The sequence below is a fragment of the Tetrao urogallus genome (genome assembly GCF_951394365.1).
Source record: "Tetrao urogallus genome assembly, chromosome: Z".
In the NCBI taxonomy this organism is placed as follows: Eukaryota; Metazoa; Chordata; class Aves; order Galliformes; family Phasianidae; genus Tetrao; species Tetrao urogallus.
The window spans coordinates 31,532,960-31,551,910 of NC_136816.1; the positions used below are offsets into that span (position 1 = coordinate 31,532,960).

Consider the following 18,951-nt stretch of genomic DNA (forward strand, 5'->3'; position numbering starts at 1 on the left):
TTTAAAGGTTCCTTTCAACTCAGATGATTCCGTGATATGGAATTCTCTCCCTTTATAAAACAAATTCCTGCATCTTTCTAGGGAGTCAGCTAGTTCTTACAGCTCCAGCCTTGCTATCCTTTGCAAGCACTGATGTCTGTCAAGGTGAGCAGGAAGGATGTCTTAAACTGAAGTGAAGCAAGATGAATACAGATCTGTCAGAGGAATGAAATTAGCCATCTCTGACACTAACTTGTTGGTAATTTCTGCAGCCCTGGGACTAATACATGGAATTAACACCAAATACACCAGTTCACTTCTGAGTCCTGATGTACTGGGAAACAAAAATCACTTGGTACTTTATAAATTTATATATTAACAAATGCTTATGTTTTTTAATAAAGGGTCATTTAATAAAATATTAAGAAAAAAATCATCTTTTTTCACTTTTTATAGATGCAAGGGTGCATCACATCTGCTACAGCAGAAATCAAAGGTTTCTGTGCTTTGCATTGTGCATGAAGCTGTGTTTGAAATCGTGATGTTGAGTGGTATCTTAGATCTCTGGAAAGGCAGTATGAAATTAGCTGAAGGAGATACTACAGTTACCTTTATGCTCAAGGACAGGTTGAGAGAGGTAACTAATAGCAAGCATCTTCAAAATCTGTAGTCCTAGTCAGAATCTACCTTACGGGAGTTAAGTACTCTTATCTTTATCCAATCATATAAGGGAACACTGAAAGGCAACATTTTTTTTTTCCATCAGACATACAGGTGTGCAAAGCTTATTCTGCATTCCAGATATAATGTGAAGTGGGCTGTTCCTTCACAAGGGTTGTCATACACTCACAACGTACTGAAAAGGCATGATGGTGTGGCTAACAGTGGAGCTAGGTAGTTTGTGCGCAGCTTGCACTACCATTTATTTGTACTGGTTGTGCTAACTTAACGTTTAGTCTCCAGAACAAGAGAGTCAAATTTTTGCCCAGGTCAAACCATGGCTACAGATATCTTATTGCTCTGTGTCCTTCTCAGGGGTGCATAACTCAGCTGCTGCTCACAGGCCTTGGAAAGCCTATGAGTAGGAAGCTGAAATCTTCAGGATAGAGGGGTTTTGATGTTAAGGCATGGCCCTGGCATGCTGGATTGATGGATATGTGTCTTCTTCCTGCTAAAGGTCTGCTCTGACAGCGTTAGCAAGCTTTCTGTGACTCTCAGTCACAGTAACTCTCATTAAAGGCCTTGGTAGTAGGTATCACTTGTACTGCAGAATACTAGCGAAGATGGGTGGTCCTTGCAGTGGTGTGGTCTCCCTAGAGGCTTTCTGGTTTTCTAAAAGGCAAAGATGTAAAGGTCATTTGGTTGGTCAGCCAACTGCTCCCATCAGGTAATTCTGGATCTTAAAGGAGTCCTCTGTGATAGGGATACACATTCTTTCCACCCTTCTCACAGCTCTCTGCCCTCTTGATGCAATCTCCTCTTGGGACTGCATGGGCCTGGCAAATGAAGGCCAAGTTCTCAGGAGTCTAGGGGTGAACTATGCTACACCCTGGAGACCAAGCACTTCTCTCCAAACAGTTCTCACGAGACCAGATTTAACTGTAGGTGTGAGAAAGGCAGAAGGAGTTGTACAGATAAAAGCACTGTATAGGATGTTCCTTTGAGTACAGCTACATAAGAGCCCTGTGGAGTGGTCAGGTGAGCTGCCATGAGGTGAGCTGCCAGTCACCAGTACTGCCATGCAGCACTTCTGATGATGGGGCATGTCAGCAAAGAGCCTGCTGCCTCCACAGCTATTTGCCCACTAGTACAGGAAGACAGCACGTACAGGACTGGGTCACCTATGATATAGACTAGGCTATAGTAGGTGCACCTCTAGGTCTGTAGCATGTTTAAAACCAGTGGCCCTGTTCTCAGTTCCACTGTGTTCACACGGCTTTGCAAACAGCTCCCTCTGTAGCTTTGGCTCAACTCAAAATGGTAGTTTAGGATGGAAGAAAATATGTCCCAGCACCACATATGCTGCAAGAATGAACAAAACTAGACTATGTGGGAGGCTTAGTGGAAAAAGAACTTGGAAAGGTTTTAGGAACAATATTAACTTTCTGCCTGGGCAAGTTTCTCTCATGTACACCCTGTGAGATCCCATTTCAGGAAGTCTCAGACTCTCAGATCAGTCTCTGAGAGTGTGGTGACAGAACAAATCTGGCTTTCAGAGTACATAGTTGTGACCACTGAAGACAGCAAGGCGTTTCTGTGGGGCAGTCCTGAATTTGGAGCCTCTAGTTTCTAGACAGGAAAAACCAAGGCAGTAGCAGAAGGCAGAAGGCTGGAAGTAATGGGGATTCTGGAGCATTGGGCATCTCAAAACTCTAGAAATGCCCTGAGATCCAAACAAGGAACAGCAGTAGGCAGACAGCATTTTTCATGGTCAAATCCCACTGGTGGCAAAAGCCAAGTTTTTGCTTTTCCTGAAGCCCAGACATATGTGACAGCCAAACTCACTATGCTGTTAGTGGGAGCAGCTGGGGCTCAGGGCCTCTGGTAGCTGTACTACTTTGCTACCTCAAATCCATGGGCTGGTAGTACATCATCACTGCCAGCCCCTTTCTGAGACATGTCTGCGAGATGTGGGTGTAAGATGTCAGCATTATTAAGTCTTCGAGGGCCCTGAAACAGCTTTTCTGTTATTTTTTGGGTCTAGCACAGACTGAGGTCTTTGGATTAAGTCATGCAGCGATCAGGAGCCCGGGAGTAGTTTCGGTCATTTCGAGCTGTATCTCGAAGGCCATGAAGCAAAGCACTGGCTCTGGTCAGCTCTGGTCAGCGTCACCGCCACTCTTACTGCTACCACTACGCCAGCGAGCTGCCTCCAGCCCCACAGCCGACTGCCTCCACGCCTGCGCAGTGCCGCTTCCTCGGCGGGCCACTCGATAGCCCGTGGCCGCACGGGGGCGGTAGTGCCGCAGTGGAGGCCGGGGCGGAGGCGCGTGGATGCCATCGGTCGTACTGTGCGTACGCATGCGCTCAGCTGTGCCTGTAGGACGGAGAACGGACACTGCGCATGCGTTTGTTTGTATCTTGATTAGTGGTCAAGAGTCGTGCGCATGCGCGTGGTTCTGCGCGCAGTGTGGGCTGAGGGCGGGGGGAGGGTTGTCTCTCTCTCGCGGTTCCCGTCTGCCACCGGGGTGCGTAGGCACTGGGCTATGAAAGAAAGGCTCCCGGACACAGAAAGAGTCTATCCGTAGTTGTGTCAGCGGCTCCTCCAGCCTCCAGAGGTCCTGCTGGCAGCTCTGGTACCACAGCGCCCAGTTGTGGTTTAGGGTGGAGGAGCTGGGGCAGCCATAGCGCAGAGGCAGACGGGAGTGGGCACAGACGGCTCTCGGCCGGCAGTGGTCAGGTGTTCTTTTCCTTTGTGGGGGAAGGACAGAGCCAGGGCTTAGAGCTAGGATACTCAGCCCCTGGGGATGAGAAGTGCTGCACGCCTGCTGGGCACCACCGAGGCTTACTCCTCTTCCAATAGCCACAGACTCTTATTTTCAGGAGCAGGGCAGGTGTGCCTGGAATGCAGAGTGAAGATGTTCTCTAAACTTCCAAGGGTCATAATGCTGCACTGCTGTTTTGTGGTGGTGTAGGGGTACTTTGGGCTTACGGGATGCTGCCAAGGCTGTGTGCTGTGTTGTGTGCCTGCTTTGCACAACCCTGTGCAACCTCAGGTTCCCAAGTTAAGGCAGAGCCTGCCTGCCCTCCCCAGCCACAGCACAGGATCTCTTAGGGGACTAGAAGCAGAAGTCACCTAGCAGCTAATGGCACGTAATTAACAAACCTGTAATTAGCTTTGATTTTAAACGTAAGCCATGTGCACTGAGCAGTCTTACCTTGAGAGAGTAGAGGAATCCACCCTGGGGAGGGGTGGCAGCTCAGCTAACACCATTTCATGGAGTGGCAATTCAAGGCTATGGTTACCCTAGGAAGAACACGTGCAGTGGCTTGTAACCGTGTTTGTATTTTGGCTTGGGTTAGGTGATGTTACATACTGTCACTACTGTATTGCTTGGTAAAGGAGAGCCTTTAAAGACTGGAGTTTGTGACCAGATGTTTCCTACAGCTCCGAGGTAGACTCTCAGAGACAAATCTGATGTCTTTGTGCACAAGCACAACCCCTAATTTCACAGGGGTTGACCTCAAAATATGTGTTCACAGAATCACAGAATAGCCAGGGTTGGAAGAGGGACCTCAAGGATCATGAAAGCAAGTGAAATCACTCAACTGAGCAGCTGGAAGCATATCCTTTTGCCAATTTACTGCTCTGGCAAAATACCTGTAATAAGTATTGAAATAAGCCACAGATTCAAGCCACCATTGGGGGGCATCTCCCAGACTCCTTGGAAGGGGATTGCTTCGGATTTACACTGTCCACTGCATTAAGCAATTTAATGGACAGTTATGATTTGTGAGGAGGGAAATATGGTTTTATTCAAAGTGCAGTAGATGCCTGTTGTGCTTCTGGGCTCTGCTGGATGAATGGTGAGGATGTTTCTCTTGGAACAGCAAAAATCCATTTTCTTCCACTTTCATTAGCAGCACTGAGATTGCTCAGTGTGTCATATTACAAAGTGGTGCCTTTCCTCCAGATACTGGTGTCTGGAAACATGATATGATCCATTCAGCCACTGGGCAGAATATGTGGTTTTGCTGGGGTTATTTTTCATTTTTTTCTTTTTTCTTTTTTTTTTCCCCCCTATGTAATCGTTCAATAAAGTGTCTTCACACTCTGCAGCCCAGTGGAAATGCATTTAGTCTTCATCTGTCTCTGGATCTGACCCCTAAGTGTGATGTTTTTTCCCCTCCTGGGGGGTTGCTGTAAACAACAGCACACGAGTTTTGTCCAGAGTGCATGGTTACTCCTGCTGCAGCACTCTTGCATAACTGAAGAGCCTGCAACATGTTGAAACTTGGTTTTAAATAGTCCTACAAAAAAAAAAAGCTACCCATCTGGTACATTAGCCTACAGGCAGAGTGAGTGTCCTCCCCTGTCCTATCTTGCACTTTGTGGTTAGCTGGTGCTGCATGTATGTAAATGTGAGTAAAACTAAACACAGGCTGTCAAAGCAAGCGATTCTGCTTCAAGGGAGGCAAGTAATAAGTTTTACAGTTTTCTAGTTATGACTTCTGAAAATGATTGTGTGGAAGGAAGGCTGCCTTTTAGTAGCTTCATCAGCCCTTCGTCTGGCCTGTTCATTTGCCTTCCACCTTGCAGTTTACAGATTCTCCATACTGGCAGAACTTCTTAGAATTAAGAAATGGGACACTTGAAAATGTCTCACAGAGTAAAGGGGAATTGTCAGGAAGTCCCTGAATTAGGCTCAGCTCAGGAAAGGATGAAAGGTTTCTGAAGTTTTTGATCATTAAATGCAGTAAATCATTAAAAGCAGTAATCCTGCCTGTTGTTGGAGGAAGAGCAACATGAAACTATGATGGGTAAAATATTTGAGGCTGAGCTAGTAGGAAGCAATTAGTCACTCCTAGTTCTACTGACACAACTTTCTAGTTTTGCTTTACAGTGGAACTTAAGAGCATCAGCAGTGACTTTCATGTCTGTGAGTGTTGCCTACAGGCTTTTCTTTGTGTTTGTTTGACAAATTTCTGCTTAGTTTACCAAAATGGTAAAACTGTGATTGCCTACTGTATAAAACTAGATAAAACTGTTTATGAACACATTTAGTTTTAGATATATGCATCACTGGTGTCTGTGTGGCAAGATCTTCCTTTTCTAGGGATGTTTACTACTGTGGTTGCATGTGATTCACTGGAAACACATCTTGTCACTCCTTTGGATGGGTTTGGGAAGGTTCTGCTGGGGTTGGTATGGATAGCTGATCTCATGGTGTGGCTTGTGGACAGTCTAAGTACTCTGGAAGCAAGCACATAGCTGCTGAGCTTGTGTTGATACCACTCAGTGTTTATTGCTGAAGATACGGATTTCTGAAGCTAAAGACTCTGGCAGGCCTGGGTCTCATAGGGAGCAATGGCAACACATCTTGTGCTAAGCCCTGTGGCTGCCTTCAGGAAGGCAGGTGTGATGGGTGGGTTACCCTTTGCTCATCCATCAAGCCACTGCCATACCTCCTTCTCAGTAAAAGGGGGAGAGAAAATGCATAATTTGAGGTAAGGACAGGGATATCATTTGTGAATTATAGTCACAGGCAAAGCAGACTCAACTCAGGGAAAAATATCTTGATTTACTGCATATCAGTAACAGAGTGGAATAGTGATAAATAAAAACAAAACTAAAAAATAGCTTTTCTACCCCTATGTTTTCTTATCCTCTTCCCTACTCCCCACAACTCTGAGCAGCACAGTGGTTGTAGTTAGCACTTCATGCTGCTCCTTTCTCATGCTGCTCCGATATGTGGTCCCTCGTGAGGGCTTCATGAATTGCTTCAGTGCTGGTCCACTCCATAGTGTACAGTCCACCAGGAATAGACAGCTTCAGTCTAGGTGTCCTGCAGGCCACAGTTCCTGTCAGGAGTCTGCTCCTGCATGGGCTCTCCATGGGTTGCAGCTTCCATCAGGCCAGATCTGCAGCAAGTGGAGTCCATCCCAGGCTGTTCAAACACAGTCCTCCTCAGGCTGCACAGGGACAGCCTGTTGGTCTTCTCCACAGGCCACAGGGGCGCTTCTCTGGTGTGGAGCACCTCCTTCCCTGCTTTTTCTCTTTATGGCTGTTTCTCTCACAGCTTTCTCTGGCATCACAGCTACTGTGCAGTGGATTTTTTTTTGTTTTTTTTTTTTCCCTTAAATTTGTTATCACAGAAGCGTCATGAGGATTGCTGATTGCTCAGCTGCAGCCAGTGTGTGGTCTGTTTAGGTCAGGGTGGAACTGGCTGTGTCTAGAGACAGCCTCATGTCTCTTCTCACATGGAAGGCCACCCCTTCAGCTCCGTGCACTATCAAAATCTTGCCACGTAAACCAAATACACCGAGTCCTTTCTTGTACACTGAGTGCCACTTGTGCCAAATTTTCATGTTTCTAACCTGTCGTCTTGTTAGTAGTCCTGCTGCATCAGAACCTCCTGCAGCCACTCACAGACATCTGTGACAGAGATACTGACACATTCAGATGTAAGAATACCCAGCACCAGACCCTGGTGTCTCTGGAATAAGTGAAACTAGCATGTATGTGGATTAGAGAAACACAGGACCTATGAGGAAATCTTAAATTTCTTTAGAGAGGGCAGAAGTCTGTGTTTGAATAGAGGTGAGGACAAGAGCAGTGGAGCAACATCATGAACTGGAGCAGCTAGAATTGAAGTGTCCACCCAACTATTCTGTTTTCTATTCCTGCCTATCTGTTGCACAACAGGAATCCAAATTCATTTACAAGTGTATAAACAAATGCAGCCAGAGAGAAAATGGCACTGAGGTGTGTATCCAGATAGATAACTTGTGAATCGCAGAAAGGATCGAGATGCACTCTGACCAGGCACACGTGTGTTTAAAAATAAATAAAACACTTCTGCATATACTGATGTCTTGATTTCAGGACCTTCATTAATGTTTTACTCTCTTTTCCAAATACACTTGTCCTCTGCCATGCATTCAGAGATGCCTTCACTATTACCTTGCAGAGTGTGCTTTACTAAATCTCTGTCTCAGCAGCATTGCCACATAAGCAGCCCCTCGTCTTCTAACTGTGCTATAACATGCAGCTGCATATGCCTGGCACCACAGTGGCATGATTTCTGTCCTTCTCCAAGACTAAAGATGTTCAATTACAATGAGCCATTCCTCTCTGCACAGAGAGCAGATGTAGATGCTTCAGCTTCATGTGCACTCATGCTGCTCCCTGTAATATATGCCTGCCCAACTAGGTGAGAGAAACACCTGACTGGTTCTACATGTCAGATCCCATCTGGCAGCCCCCAAGCTTCATGGCATTGCTGGGGGAGGCTGCTTCATTGTGACATAGGGTGCAATGCTTGAGACTTCACTTCTGGCACTGTCAGATGATACGGCTGCTTCTCTCTTTACTGCTCTCTTATCACAAATTTTTATGCTGATTTTCTTCTTATTTTCAAGCCAACTCCTTGTGTCAAAAGTCTTGTCTGTGATTCCTTAGTTACTGTTTAATCCAGCTGGTGGTCATCTTACTCTTTAGTATTATCACTTTGGGGTTTCTCAGCACCTGGGACTTCTCAGTGCAGTTTAGTGAGTTTCATTCACATACGCATCTCAAATTACACCCCTTTCTAATCAGGTATTATTATCCATGCCATTTCACAAAGAGATAAGTGTTTGCATCCTCACATCTCTCTGTTACTCTTGCAAGGTATCTGATCCTTAATGGCATATTCTCTAGTATTGACATGTTAATCCTCCCCCACAGTCTTCGAAGTGCATAATATTATGCACTAACATGAGTGGCACTAACAAGCCTTCAAGACTCACTTAATGCTGCTTCTTTACCTGTTGTAAGAGCAATTTTCTTGCAGACTGCATCTCTTTACTTGTCATGATGTGGTTGAGCACATGCTTCTCCATTGGAAAAGTTTCTTTACCCTATTGTAATTCTCTGATTGGAGTTACCTGTTTAATCATTTCCTTCAGACAGTGTACTCCCTCATTCCCCCTTTACCACATTGAAGGCAGAGTTTGATTCTCTGTATTGTTATTATTATCTATTTATTCATTTATTTATTTTTTAATACAATTGTGAGCTGTCTGTCTTCTCTTTCTGGACAAAGTGTATCCTAGGAATGTGTGTTTGGTTCATTTCAGCAAAACTTCTGAGCAAACCCTGAAGATTATTGTTGGGAACATATCAGAGTATTTTGTTTAATCTCCTATGTCTGCTTCTCAGAGCATACTTCATTATCTTTGAACTGTCTGTTTTTTGTCCATCCTCTCAATTTTATGTCCCTAACAAACTGTGAAGGTTTCAATTTTTGTATGTCTCAGCATCAAATATCCTTGTGTGAGAGTACTGTCCTATAGCACCAGATAGCATGACAGAATTAACACCTCATTCATCCCCACATATAATTTTTGTCTTCAACTGCACGTCCAGCATGATAAAAGTGACTGTAGCAAACAAAAAGCAGCTGCTCTGATTTCTGAGGAGATATCCAGGCCTGGCAGGGGTTGTCCTGCAAAATTCCAACTTTAACCTGGCTCCCACCAGGTCGTACATGGTGCCATTTGCAGTTTGGTGCTCTGTGCTGGTCTCCATATTCCTGTCAGATCCTAGTCAAAGACAGAACCATATTGCTAGATACTTCCTGTCTGGAGTTTCTCTAGGAGGTCTTCTGAGTGGCAGAAAAGAGGTCAGAGTTCTAACAGGTGAATATGAGGGTGCTACAGCACTTTTCACCCAGGCAACACAAACTACAGAAGATGTAAACCCCCTTCCCCTCTGTCGTGTCTCAATGGTACACAACTCAAAGCTAGAAAGACACAAGCAGGGTCTGAGTGTCTGCCCAGGAAGGACTCATTGCCCTTGCTTGGGATTGAGACTGTGGGGAAGAGGGAAAGGTCTCAACAATTCTCAACCCAAGCAGAAAAGTCTGTTGGTAAAATTTGGCAGAAAAATGCAGGACACCCCTTCTGTCCCTGGCCTTTTGAAATCCAACACAGACTACAGGCTGGCAAAATTTCCCAAGACCTGCATGGTGTTCCCATGTCCAGACAGTGTTTTAAGTGAAAGAGAAGTAGGTAACTGTGCAGAAGATGTAAAAACAGGGAAAAAACTGTTAAATGTCATTAATTGTATTCACAGCTTGCTTTTATCTGGCTGATGAATAGAGTGGAGTAGGGAGGCAGAGCAAGTGAGCTGGGGAAACCAGGATGTTTACAAAATTCCCAGCTGCAAAGCCATCAGCAGTGGGCCAGTGGAGAAGGGGGAATGAGGACAACTACCTGCCTTTCATGGAAGTGCTTACAGGAAAGGTTACACTGAGGAGGGCATAAGACTGACCAGGGTTATGTTCCCCAGCTTCTGTGTCTGGGATAGGGCAGAGGAATTGCAGGGAGATCATGCTACAGGTGTGCACTGCAAGTTACAAAGGCAGTTGAGAGAAAGCAGCAGGGGACACAAACTCATTTTTCTAGGCAGCAGCTCTAGAGGCACTCGAGTGCAAGCGCTGGAAGCGCTGCAGACGTGCTATCTCGAGTTAGGTACAATCAGTGGAGATGTGGAAAGCATCTCCCTGGCAGCAGTGCCCCCCCCCTCCATGCAGCACACACACAGCTGTGTGCGAGGATCGCTGGCATTTGCTGCTGATCAAGGAAAGGCTTAGAGTGCCTGGGACCCGCAGTCCCAGGCTAAGTATCTAGCCCCTTTGTGTTTAGATTTACTGAGCCAGCATTGAGCTGATTTGGCTCCTGGGGACGGGAGAAGGACACAAGATAATGCACTTCTCTCTCCTGGTGGGAAGCTGGTTTGGTGCCTTATTACTATAATTGCCAAATCCATCAGTCACTGCAGACTCTCCCTTGGACTTCATCTTCTTTTACCCTCTGCTCTGGAAAGGATAGACAGCCAGTTTGGACAATGCTTACTGAAAAGTGCTTGGGATTTTTTTATTCTGGGCTGTGTCTCTGGGCACCTTTGTTCCTGTCTTTCTTTAAAGGTAAGGTAAGCCTGCATATGGTTGTCCATCTTTATTATTTTCCCCCTAAACACCAGTCACACCCACCCCAACAGGACTTATATCTGCATGTAGTTTAAACTTCATCAGAATCCAGTATTGAAGTTGAGGGGAGTTTTGTAATCAGTTTGTCTAAGTCTGTGGATCTTATGCTACTGAGCACCTTCTCGCAAAAAAGGAAGAAGTGTACTTTTTTAATGACAACTGAGCTGTTTTCACACTCAGAAATTGAGATGATTGCATTTGGAGACAGAAGTGTTCTTTCTTTTTAAGTTTTTATCAATGATTTTATTTTATTTATTTATTTTTTGGTGGAGAATGAGAAACTGAGGCTTTACAGGATGGATATGGGAATTGTATAGGTGAGTTGCTAAAAGTATGTTTTTCTACAAAGAAAATACCGTCAGAAGAAAAAAATTGTTTATGTGTGTGATTTGGTAATACTTGCAGCTGCATAAGCTCGTGAATTTACTATTCATAATTTAATGTGTTCCCATGCTTGGAAATGCAGAAGCACAGGAGAATTATCTATATGTGATGTTGCACTGGATTGTAAGTGCCACACAGATGATTCCTCATTGTTTCATCTGAATCTGCAAAACAACTGTGAATCTCCCTGTTACAGCTCTGCATTTCAGCTGCCTGATGCAGCAGTGGTATTTCAGAAAATGTCCCTCCACCCTGCTAAGTTAAGAGACTTGCTACCTTTGTAAGACGTTTCTGTGCTACTTCAGAGCTGAGCTGAAATCCAAATGATGACTGCTGGTTATTGATTTAGCTCTGTTTATATACAGGCACTCAAAATATGTCCTTTCAAATAGTGAGTGATCACTAATTCACCAAGGAGGATGTTCAGTTTCTGTGAGTAGCACTTGAAGACTCAAACTGCTTTTATAAATAATTGAGAGGATTTTTTATTAGGTGCTTTTACCACAAGTTTACAAGTATGTACTCTTACAGATAACTGCTAATACAGTATAAAATGAACCTCTAATGAAGATGGGCCATGTTTACTCTGCACTATGGACATATCTATTTTCTTCAAGAAAAAGAAAGCCCACGGCAGTTGGGCAGTTGAGGCAGAAGAAAAAAAAATTGAGATGATCTTAATGTGGTATCAGTAGCAGAGCCTCTTAAGTAGTGAACTTCAGATGAACTCCCACAGGACTGCTCAATGCATGGAAGTTGCAGCAAGCCTGTCATAATTAACATCACTCTCAGGTAGTGCTGTGTTGTTTCAACAGAATTCACAGTAGTAGTAATTTCTCAGAACTGAAAGCTCCTGGGGAGCCGCTGACAGGCAAGTTGTAAAAATGATTAGGAAAAAAATGGCAAGCCACAGCACAACAAAAACAACAAAACTACAAGAACTCGGTTTTTTTTGTTTTGTTTTGTTTTGTTTTTTCCCCCCCCCCTCGAGTCCTTTCCATGACTTTCTGCTTCAGCAGCTTCATCCTGCTGCTGGGAGCCCTTACAGATGTGCCCTTCTTGTTTGATCATTGCACCCCTTCTTGCCAAAGTGCCTGAAGGTAGCAGTGCTTTTCTGGGGGCTATAAGACGCAATGAAGGTGCGCAAACTGGTCATCAGCTTCCTTGGATCCCAAATTACTTTTCTCGTAGTCAGATGTCCCTTCCAGGCCCAATGCAGAGTCTGAAAGAACATCTATAGGATTGGAGTGCTCTGTGAATCCAGCAGATACACAGCAATTTCAAGAGGAGCATCTGGAAATCACTGCTTCAAGCAAGGATGGCAAGGAAGGGATGAGAACCACACCTGCTGCTTGCCTCATGCGTGGTGCACTCTGAGAGCCAGGGTACAGATGACTTGCAATGGATTTCTCCCAGGAAACATATTCCACTGGCCACAATGAGACTTAGCCTCCCCAGGGAGTGTTACCTTCAGCTCAGCATGCAGTCCTTTGGTGGGTTTGAACATCCAAGTTAAACACACACTTTGCTGAATATCGAGCTGAAAGTCTCCAGCTAACCCATGTATTCTAATTACTCTGATTACCATTTTATGTACATCCTTTTGTTGTCGTTTTAAAGCGAGGCTACTGAACAGCCACACACCCCGCACAGAGCAGAGTCAGACCCCTTAGTTTCTGTGCTCTGTGCAGGCTGACATTAGAGCCTTAGTCTGGCCACGTGATTTTGAGAAGTCCAACCAAGGCAAAGGCAAGGTAAGGATAGAGATCCTCCTGCAGTCTTGAGGGAATGGAAGGGCTAAGAAGTATGTGACACATCCTGTGGCAGGGAATGCTGCAAACAAGCTCAACAGCTAAAGGACAGAAATGATGAAATAATTCCTCATGACTTATTTTGCACCAGTTGAGTAAACCAGCTTCTCTTTGGCTCGCTTACCATGGAGTTGAATTCCTATGTTACAATCATTTTGTGCTTGCTCACAGTTCTACAGATTTGGATTAGCTCTGATGATCACATCAGAACACAGCTGGTGATCTTTATAAGCAAATCCTCAGTAGGACACTGAGGTTTTGGTTCACTTCTGTGCAAGCAGGTGCTGTTTCTGCAGTAGCAAAAATCATTGGCAAGACAGTCCCAAAAGGACAGGTTCTGCTGCCAGCCTAGAGTTTCTTTACTGTGAGCTAGTTAGTGACAGGAATTTAGAGATCTCTGTAGCAGGAAGAATCAAGGCTGGTATTTAAATGCTAATCTGTAAAGTCTAAACTTTGGGGGCCTTAGTTGCATAGGACTGATGGAACTGCAGTGAACTGTAAAGATCAGAATGGTTTAGTCCAAGGAGACTGTTAAGTAGATGCTAGAAGTTCTGTATCTTAACAGAATACCATGTATTTTCGTGGCAATTTGGGTGTTCAGTGGATGGCTTCACCTTCATAAAAATTAGCAGATCAGAAGCAGATATTATCATCAGATAATCTGTAGCCTTTTGTGATCTTCATTTGAAGTTTAAATGTAATGTTTAGCCCATGTCTTTCAAGCTGATCCTCTCTGAGTTGTGTCACTCCACTGGTAGATACTTTATGCAAAAGATAACAATGTGATTGGCATTTAAAATAGGAATTATATGAGGAAGACCTTTGCTTGCAGATGTTGGTGTATTTTTCCATGTTGGTTTAAAAAGATTCCATGCATGACCTTGCAGAGTTGGGAAATTACTGCTAAATTCCTGCCATTGCTGTATAATCTGGAAGCAAAGATACTGGAATCTGCTGACTATAAATGCTGAGTGTGCAAGGAGATGACACATACACAGATTCAGACAGGACTTGTGCTTGTGGCACAACTCCATCCGTAGGCATTGCTCTTCTCTGTGATCAGAAATGCCAGAGAAGAGGTACAGATCAACACACTTACAGTAGATAAGCAGAGCTTAAGGCGAATCTGTGAGTTATGGTCTGCAACAGTTGCAGATCAGATGGTGCCTCTGGAGCTTTCATCCATGCTGCAACATAGGGGTACATCCAGTGGTTTCAGAACAGAAATTTGTACCCAACGTTCAGGTTCTAAAGGTGGCTCCAGTTTTTTTTGTTTGTTCGTTTCTCTGTACCTCTCCAAATAGAGGTACAGAAGAGGATGAGTTAGCAATGGCAATAAAATATTGGATGATTTTGTCAGGAACTTTACCAAGCCCAAAAAGAGAGAGGTACTTAATGTTTATATGGTGCAGTGGGTACAGTGAATAGCAGCATCCCTTCTCATACTGCGTGAAGATGACTCTTCCCAGAGTCTAAGAAAGGAGTTACATTAGTCACAAGGCAGGAGATACAACACAATGGCTGTGATTTTCAAGGGAACAGAAGTACTGAAATGTCATTTGATTTCACTGTGTGATCTGAATGAAGTTTTAATGCAGTATTTCACCTATCTGTTGTAATTGATAGAGAAAATGTTCCTAGTTCTAGAGTGATTAAAGTAGATCAAAACCTTGGGATCACTCCTGGTATGGTTATTCAAAGACAACTGCATAATATAATTAAGGAAGGAGTAAAGCTACCTTAGATTGGTAGGGCTAGCAGTGGTGATCAGCAGAACCCAAGGCAGTGACTGAGGTAGACAGGAGTTTATTGCAGATGTGGGACACACTCCTGAGCAAATATAGCTCAAAGAAAGAGTGTTGTTTATCAGACACTTGTACTGTCATTCAGGACAAGAGCCACTCTGGTCCCTTCCTTTGACCAAAATCAAAACATCATGAAGTATAATGGCAGATGGGAGGTTTGTCAGCAAAAACAAGCTAGAGCTATAATTTGCAGTTTAGGTTGACAAAACTGTACACTGTGTTCCCTGAAGTTCAACTGTGGTTGCATAGAAAGGAATCTCTGGATCATTTTGACTTTCACCACGCCAAGAGAAAATATTAGTTTGTAAATTGGAAAATATATATTTGTAGCTGCTGGAGTAAGTCTCCTTACTAAAGATTTGGTCTCTGGAGACTACTCTGGAGTAGTAGAGTGATTGCATCAGTGGACAAAGGAAGAGAAACTGATGTTTACTTGGACTTCTGCAAGGCCTTTGACAAGGTTCCATACCACATCCTTATTTCATAATAAGAATATAGAATCATAGAATCACTCAGGTTGGAAAAGACCTTAAAGATCATTGAGTCCAACCACAACCTAACAATACTACCCTAACTAATAACCCTCTGCTAAATCATGTCCCTGAGCACTACATCCAAACAATTTTTAAACACATCCAGGGATGGTGACTCAACCACCTCCCTGGGGAGCCTATTGCAGTGCTTAACAACCCTTTCTGTAAAGAAGTTTTTCCTGATATCCAACCCAAACTTATCCTGGCACAACTTGATGCCATTTCGCCTCGTCCTGTCCCCTGTCACCAGTGGGAAGAGATGAACTCCGCTCTCACAATAAACACCTTTCAGATATTGGCAGAGAGCAATAGTGTCTTCCCTCAGCCTCCTCTTCCCCAAACTAAACAGCCTCAGTTCCTTCAGTCTCTCCTCATAGGGCATATTCTCCAAGCCCTCCACAAGCCTTGTTGCCCTTCTTTGGACTTGCTCCAGCACTTCCATGTCGTTTCTGTACTGAGGTGCCCAAAACTGAAGGTGCTCATGATACTCAAAGTACTGTGTGAGTACTCTAAGCTGGAGGAAGATGAATTTGAAGGGTAGACTATTCAGTGGATAAAAAGCTAGTTGGAAGATTGCAGCAAAAGGGTTGTGATTAATGGCTCCATATCCAGATGGAAGCAGGTGATATATGATGTCCCCAAGGATTCTGTCTTTGGACTGGTGTTCTTCCACATCTTTATCAACTACGTGGATGGTGGAATAGAGTGCACCCTCAGCAAGTTTGTTGGTGACATCAAGCTGAGTGGTGCATTTGACACAACAGAAGGAAGGGACACTATCCACAGGGACCTGGAGAATTGGGCCTGTATGAACCCAGTGAGGTTCAATAAGACCAAGCGCAAGGTGCTGCACTTATGTTGGTACAATCCCAGGTATGTGTACAGAATGGAAGAACTCACTGACAACAGCCCTGTGGAGAAGGACTTGAGCGTTCTGGTGGATGAAAAGCTGGACATGAGCCAGCAGTGTGTGCTTGCAGACCAGAAGGCCAACTATATCCTGAGCTGCATCAACAGAGGAGTCGTCAGTAGGGTGAGAGAGGAATTATCACCCTCTGCTCTGCTCTTGTGAGACTCCATCTGTAGTAGTACATTTACATCTGGGGCCCCAAACACAGAAGAGGTGTAGAACTCCTGGAACATGTACCAAAGAGGGCCACAAAGATGATCAAATGACTGGAGCACCTCTCCTCTGGGGGAGTTGGACTTGCTCAGCCTGGAAATAGTTAGAAGGAGATGGAATTGCAGCCTACCAGTACTTGAAGGGAACTTATAAGCAGGAGAGGGACGTTTTATGTAGTCAGATAGTAATAGGAAAAGTGGGAATGGCTTTAAACTAAAAGAAGAGAAATTTAGGTTAGATGTTAGGAAAAAAGTCTTTACTCAGAGGGTGATGAGGCACTGGCACAGACTGCCCACAGAAGCTGTGGGTATCCCATTCCTGGCGTCGTTCAAGGCCGAGTTGGATGGGGCCTTGGGCAGCCTCATCTGGTGGATGGCACCCTAGCCCATGGAGTTGGAACTAGGTAGTCTGTAAGATCCCTTCCAGTCTAAGCCATTCAATGACTCTCTGACTCTATAATTCTGTGATATCCACAAAATTTTAATTAGCCTACCCCAGCCCTAAAAGAAGTGTTACCTGTGCTTGAAAGCTAAACATCCTCACAAATGACTTGTGAATTGTATTACTTCCTTTCTTTGCAGTCCTGGTTACCTTCCTAGACTTCTCACAGATTTGATATTAATGTTTGTGTTCATCATTATGTACTCATCTCTTCTTTCATCTCTTGCCCATTTTAGTATGTAACACTTTCCTACCAAGTATCTTTTCAAAGTCTACTAAAAGACAGAGGTCTAACCTCCATTGAGACCTTCTAGCTGATGTTATGAACAAAATATATACATATTATACAAAGCTAATGTACCTCACATGCTAATTAGAGACAATTCCAGTTTAAAGAACTTTGTTACGCATGCAAAACTACTTGAAGTCTCTGTGCAAATGGGACGTGCATGTAGATTCTTCCAACAGACTTCCCAAATTCAGCATTTATTTTTCTGTATGGAATGAGGCTTTCTCCCCTCATACCCTTAAACCCTGCATACTGATTGACCATTTTAAGAGCCCTAAGCAAAAGATTTGCTGTTCTAATGTAGCCCAACAGCTATGCTGTAGCATATTCTGCAAGAACATTTTGTTCAAGGTCTAGGACTTCTTCTAATGTATTCTTCAAAGATTCTGGATCCCCAGATTCCACTAATGTAGTCATCTGAAACTGTTAAATTAACATCTGCCTGTGCATTGCCAAAAATGTCAGTGGGAGGTCAGAATGATTAAGAAAAGATAGATGAACTGAAAAAACGTGTGAGTGAGGAAAGGTGCCACTCAACTGCAGAGGACCTCCTCCAAGCTGGGCAAGTCATTTCCCCTTTGGATCAAAATGCTCTAGCAGACTCAGGAAGTCTGAACGCAAGGCAGCATTGGGTCACCTTCTTCTTTTCAGGCTAGTTGGGGTCTCTCAGAGACTGAGCAACACAAAATCTGCTGTCTTATCACAAAATGATGGCCATACCACATGGACGTGCTTTTTTTTTTTTTTTTTTTTTTTTTTTTTTTTAAATTTGCACTGACATAATTCATAGAATCATAGAAGTGTTTGGGTTGGAAGGGACCCCAAGGATCATCAAGTTCCAACCCCCTGCCACAGAAGGAGCTTTAGATTGAAGTTACCTAGGCTGCTGATTGAAAAGAGTAAAATCATGTCAAAACCAGGCTCCCCAGATCATCGTTGCCTAGGAGTTCCTCATTTTCGTGTAAAATTCTTTCTTCCTCTTAGTTGGGATCTGAGTCAACCAATGCAGTTTTGGCTGCCAGACAACAGCAATGAAAGCCATGTATTTCATATTCCTATTGATCCCGACAAAACCAGGACATGAGAAACAACAACAACAACAACAACAAAATCATTTACCATCCTGAAAATGGAATAATGCTAATAAACCCACATGTCACTGAGAGCTGGTGACATTCAGAGTATGGAAAACAGCTGTGTAGTTCATGACACAGACTGAGTTCTGCCACTTGATATGCCCAAAATCAAATCTGGCTGAATCAGCCAAATCAAACAACTTCTTATGATTTCTTATGTCTGAGTTCAGATCTCTACAGATCTTTGTTTTGTTAATCACAAGCCTAATTTGCCTCGTCAAGACAATCCATTTCCCTCATCAAGACAGCCTTAGAAGGAGCTTTTGTCTTCAAGAAGGAATAAATTCAGACTCCCTGTTGGGAATTTTTGTGCCTGTATTTACAATTCCCTTTGTGTTTGAAGACTGGATCACCAAAATTGAAAAGATGTATTTTCCTATTTCCCAATTCAGGTGTGGAGCACAGACAAGGATGAAAAATGATCAGCTGTTCAAGATACTGTCAAAATTCTCAACAGCAAAACCCACATCCCTTTCACAGGGCTCTGACACCACCTTTCTTGTCATCTATCACTTGAGTTTCTGACAGAGGAAAGACAAGCTTGCAACTTTCTTAACAGGTCTTACATTGTCCATCAGTGCCCTGCCTATTCCTCTCAAACATTGCAGCCCACTTACTTTGCTCACAGGCCATAGATAAGGTTTGAACAACATAGGAAGAGGATACAGGAGTTAACCCTGTCCTTGCCTTTTGCATCCTCAGTATCTTTGGTACTTTGTTTCGTTATGCAAGAGCAGTTTTCTGGCTGACAGGGCA

General features: G+C 43.9%; 1 protein-coding gene across 1 annotated transcript in view; it reads left to right on the top strand.

The window, feature by feature from the left end:
- Positions 1–10,531: 10,531 nt before the first annotated feature.
- The window catches only part of LOC306957325 (neuronal acetylcholine receptor subunit alpha-7-like), a gene marked incomplete at both ends in the record, with an annotated part of 63,588 nt that continues 55,168 nt past the window's right edge, over positions 10,532–18,951 (top strand). The window contains one exon of the mRNA XM_079548729.1: positions 10,532–10,610. Within this exon, the coding sequence (XP_079404855.1) occupies positions 10,532–10,610 (79 nt within the window). The remainder of the gene's footprint in view (positions 10,611–18,951) is intronic.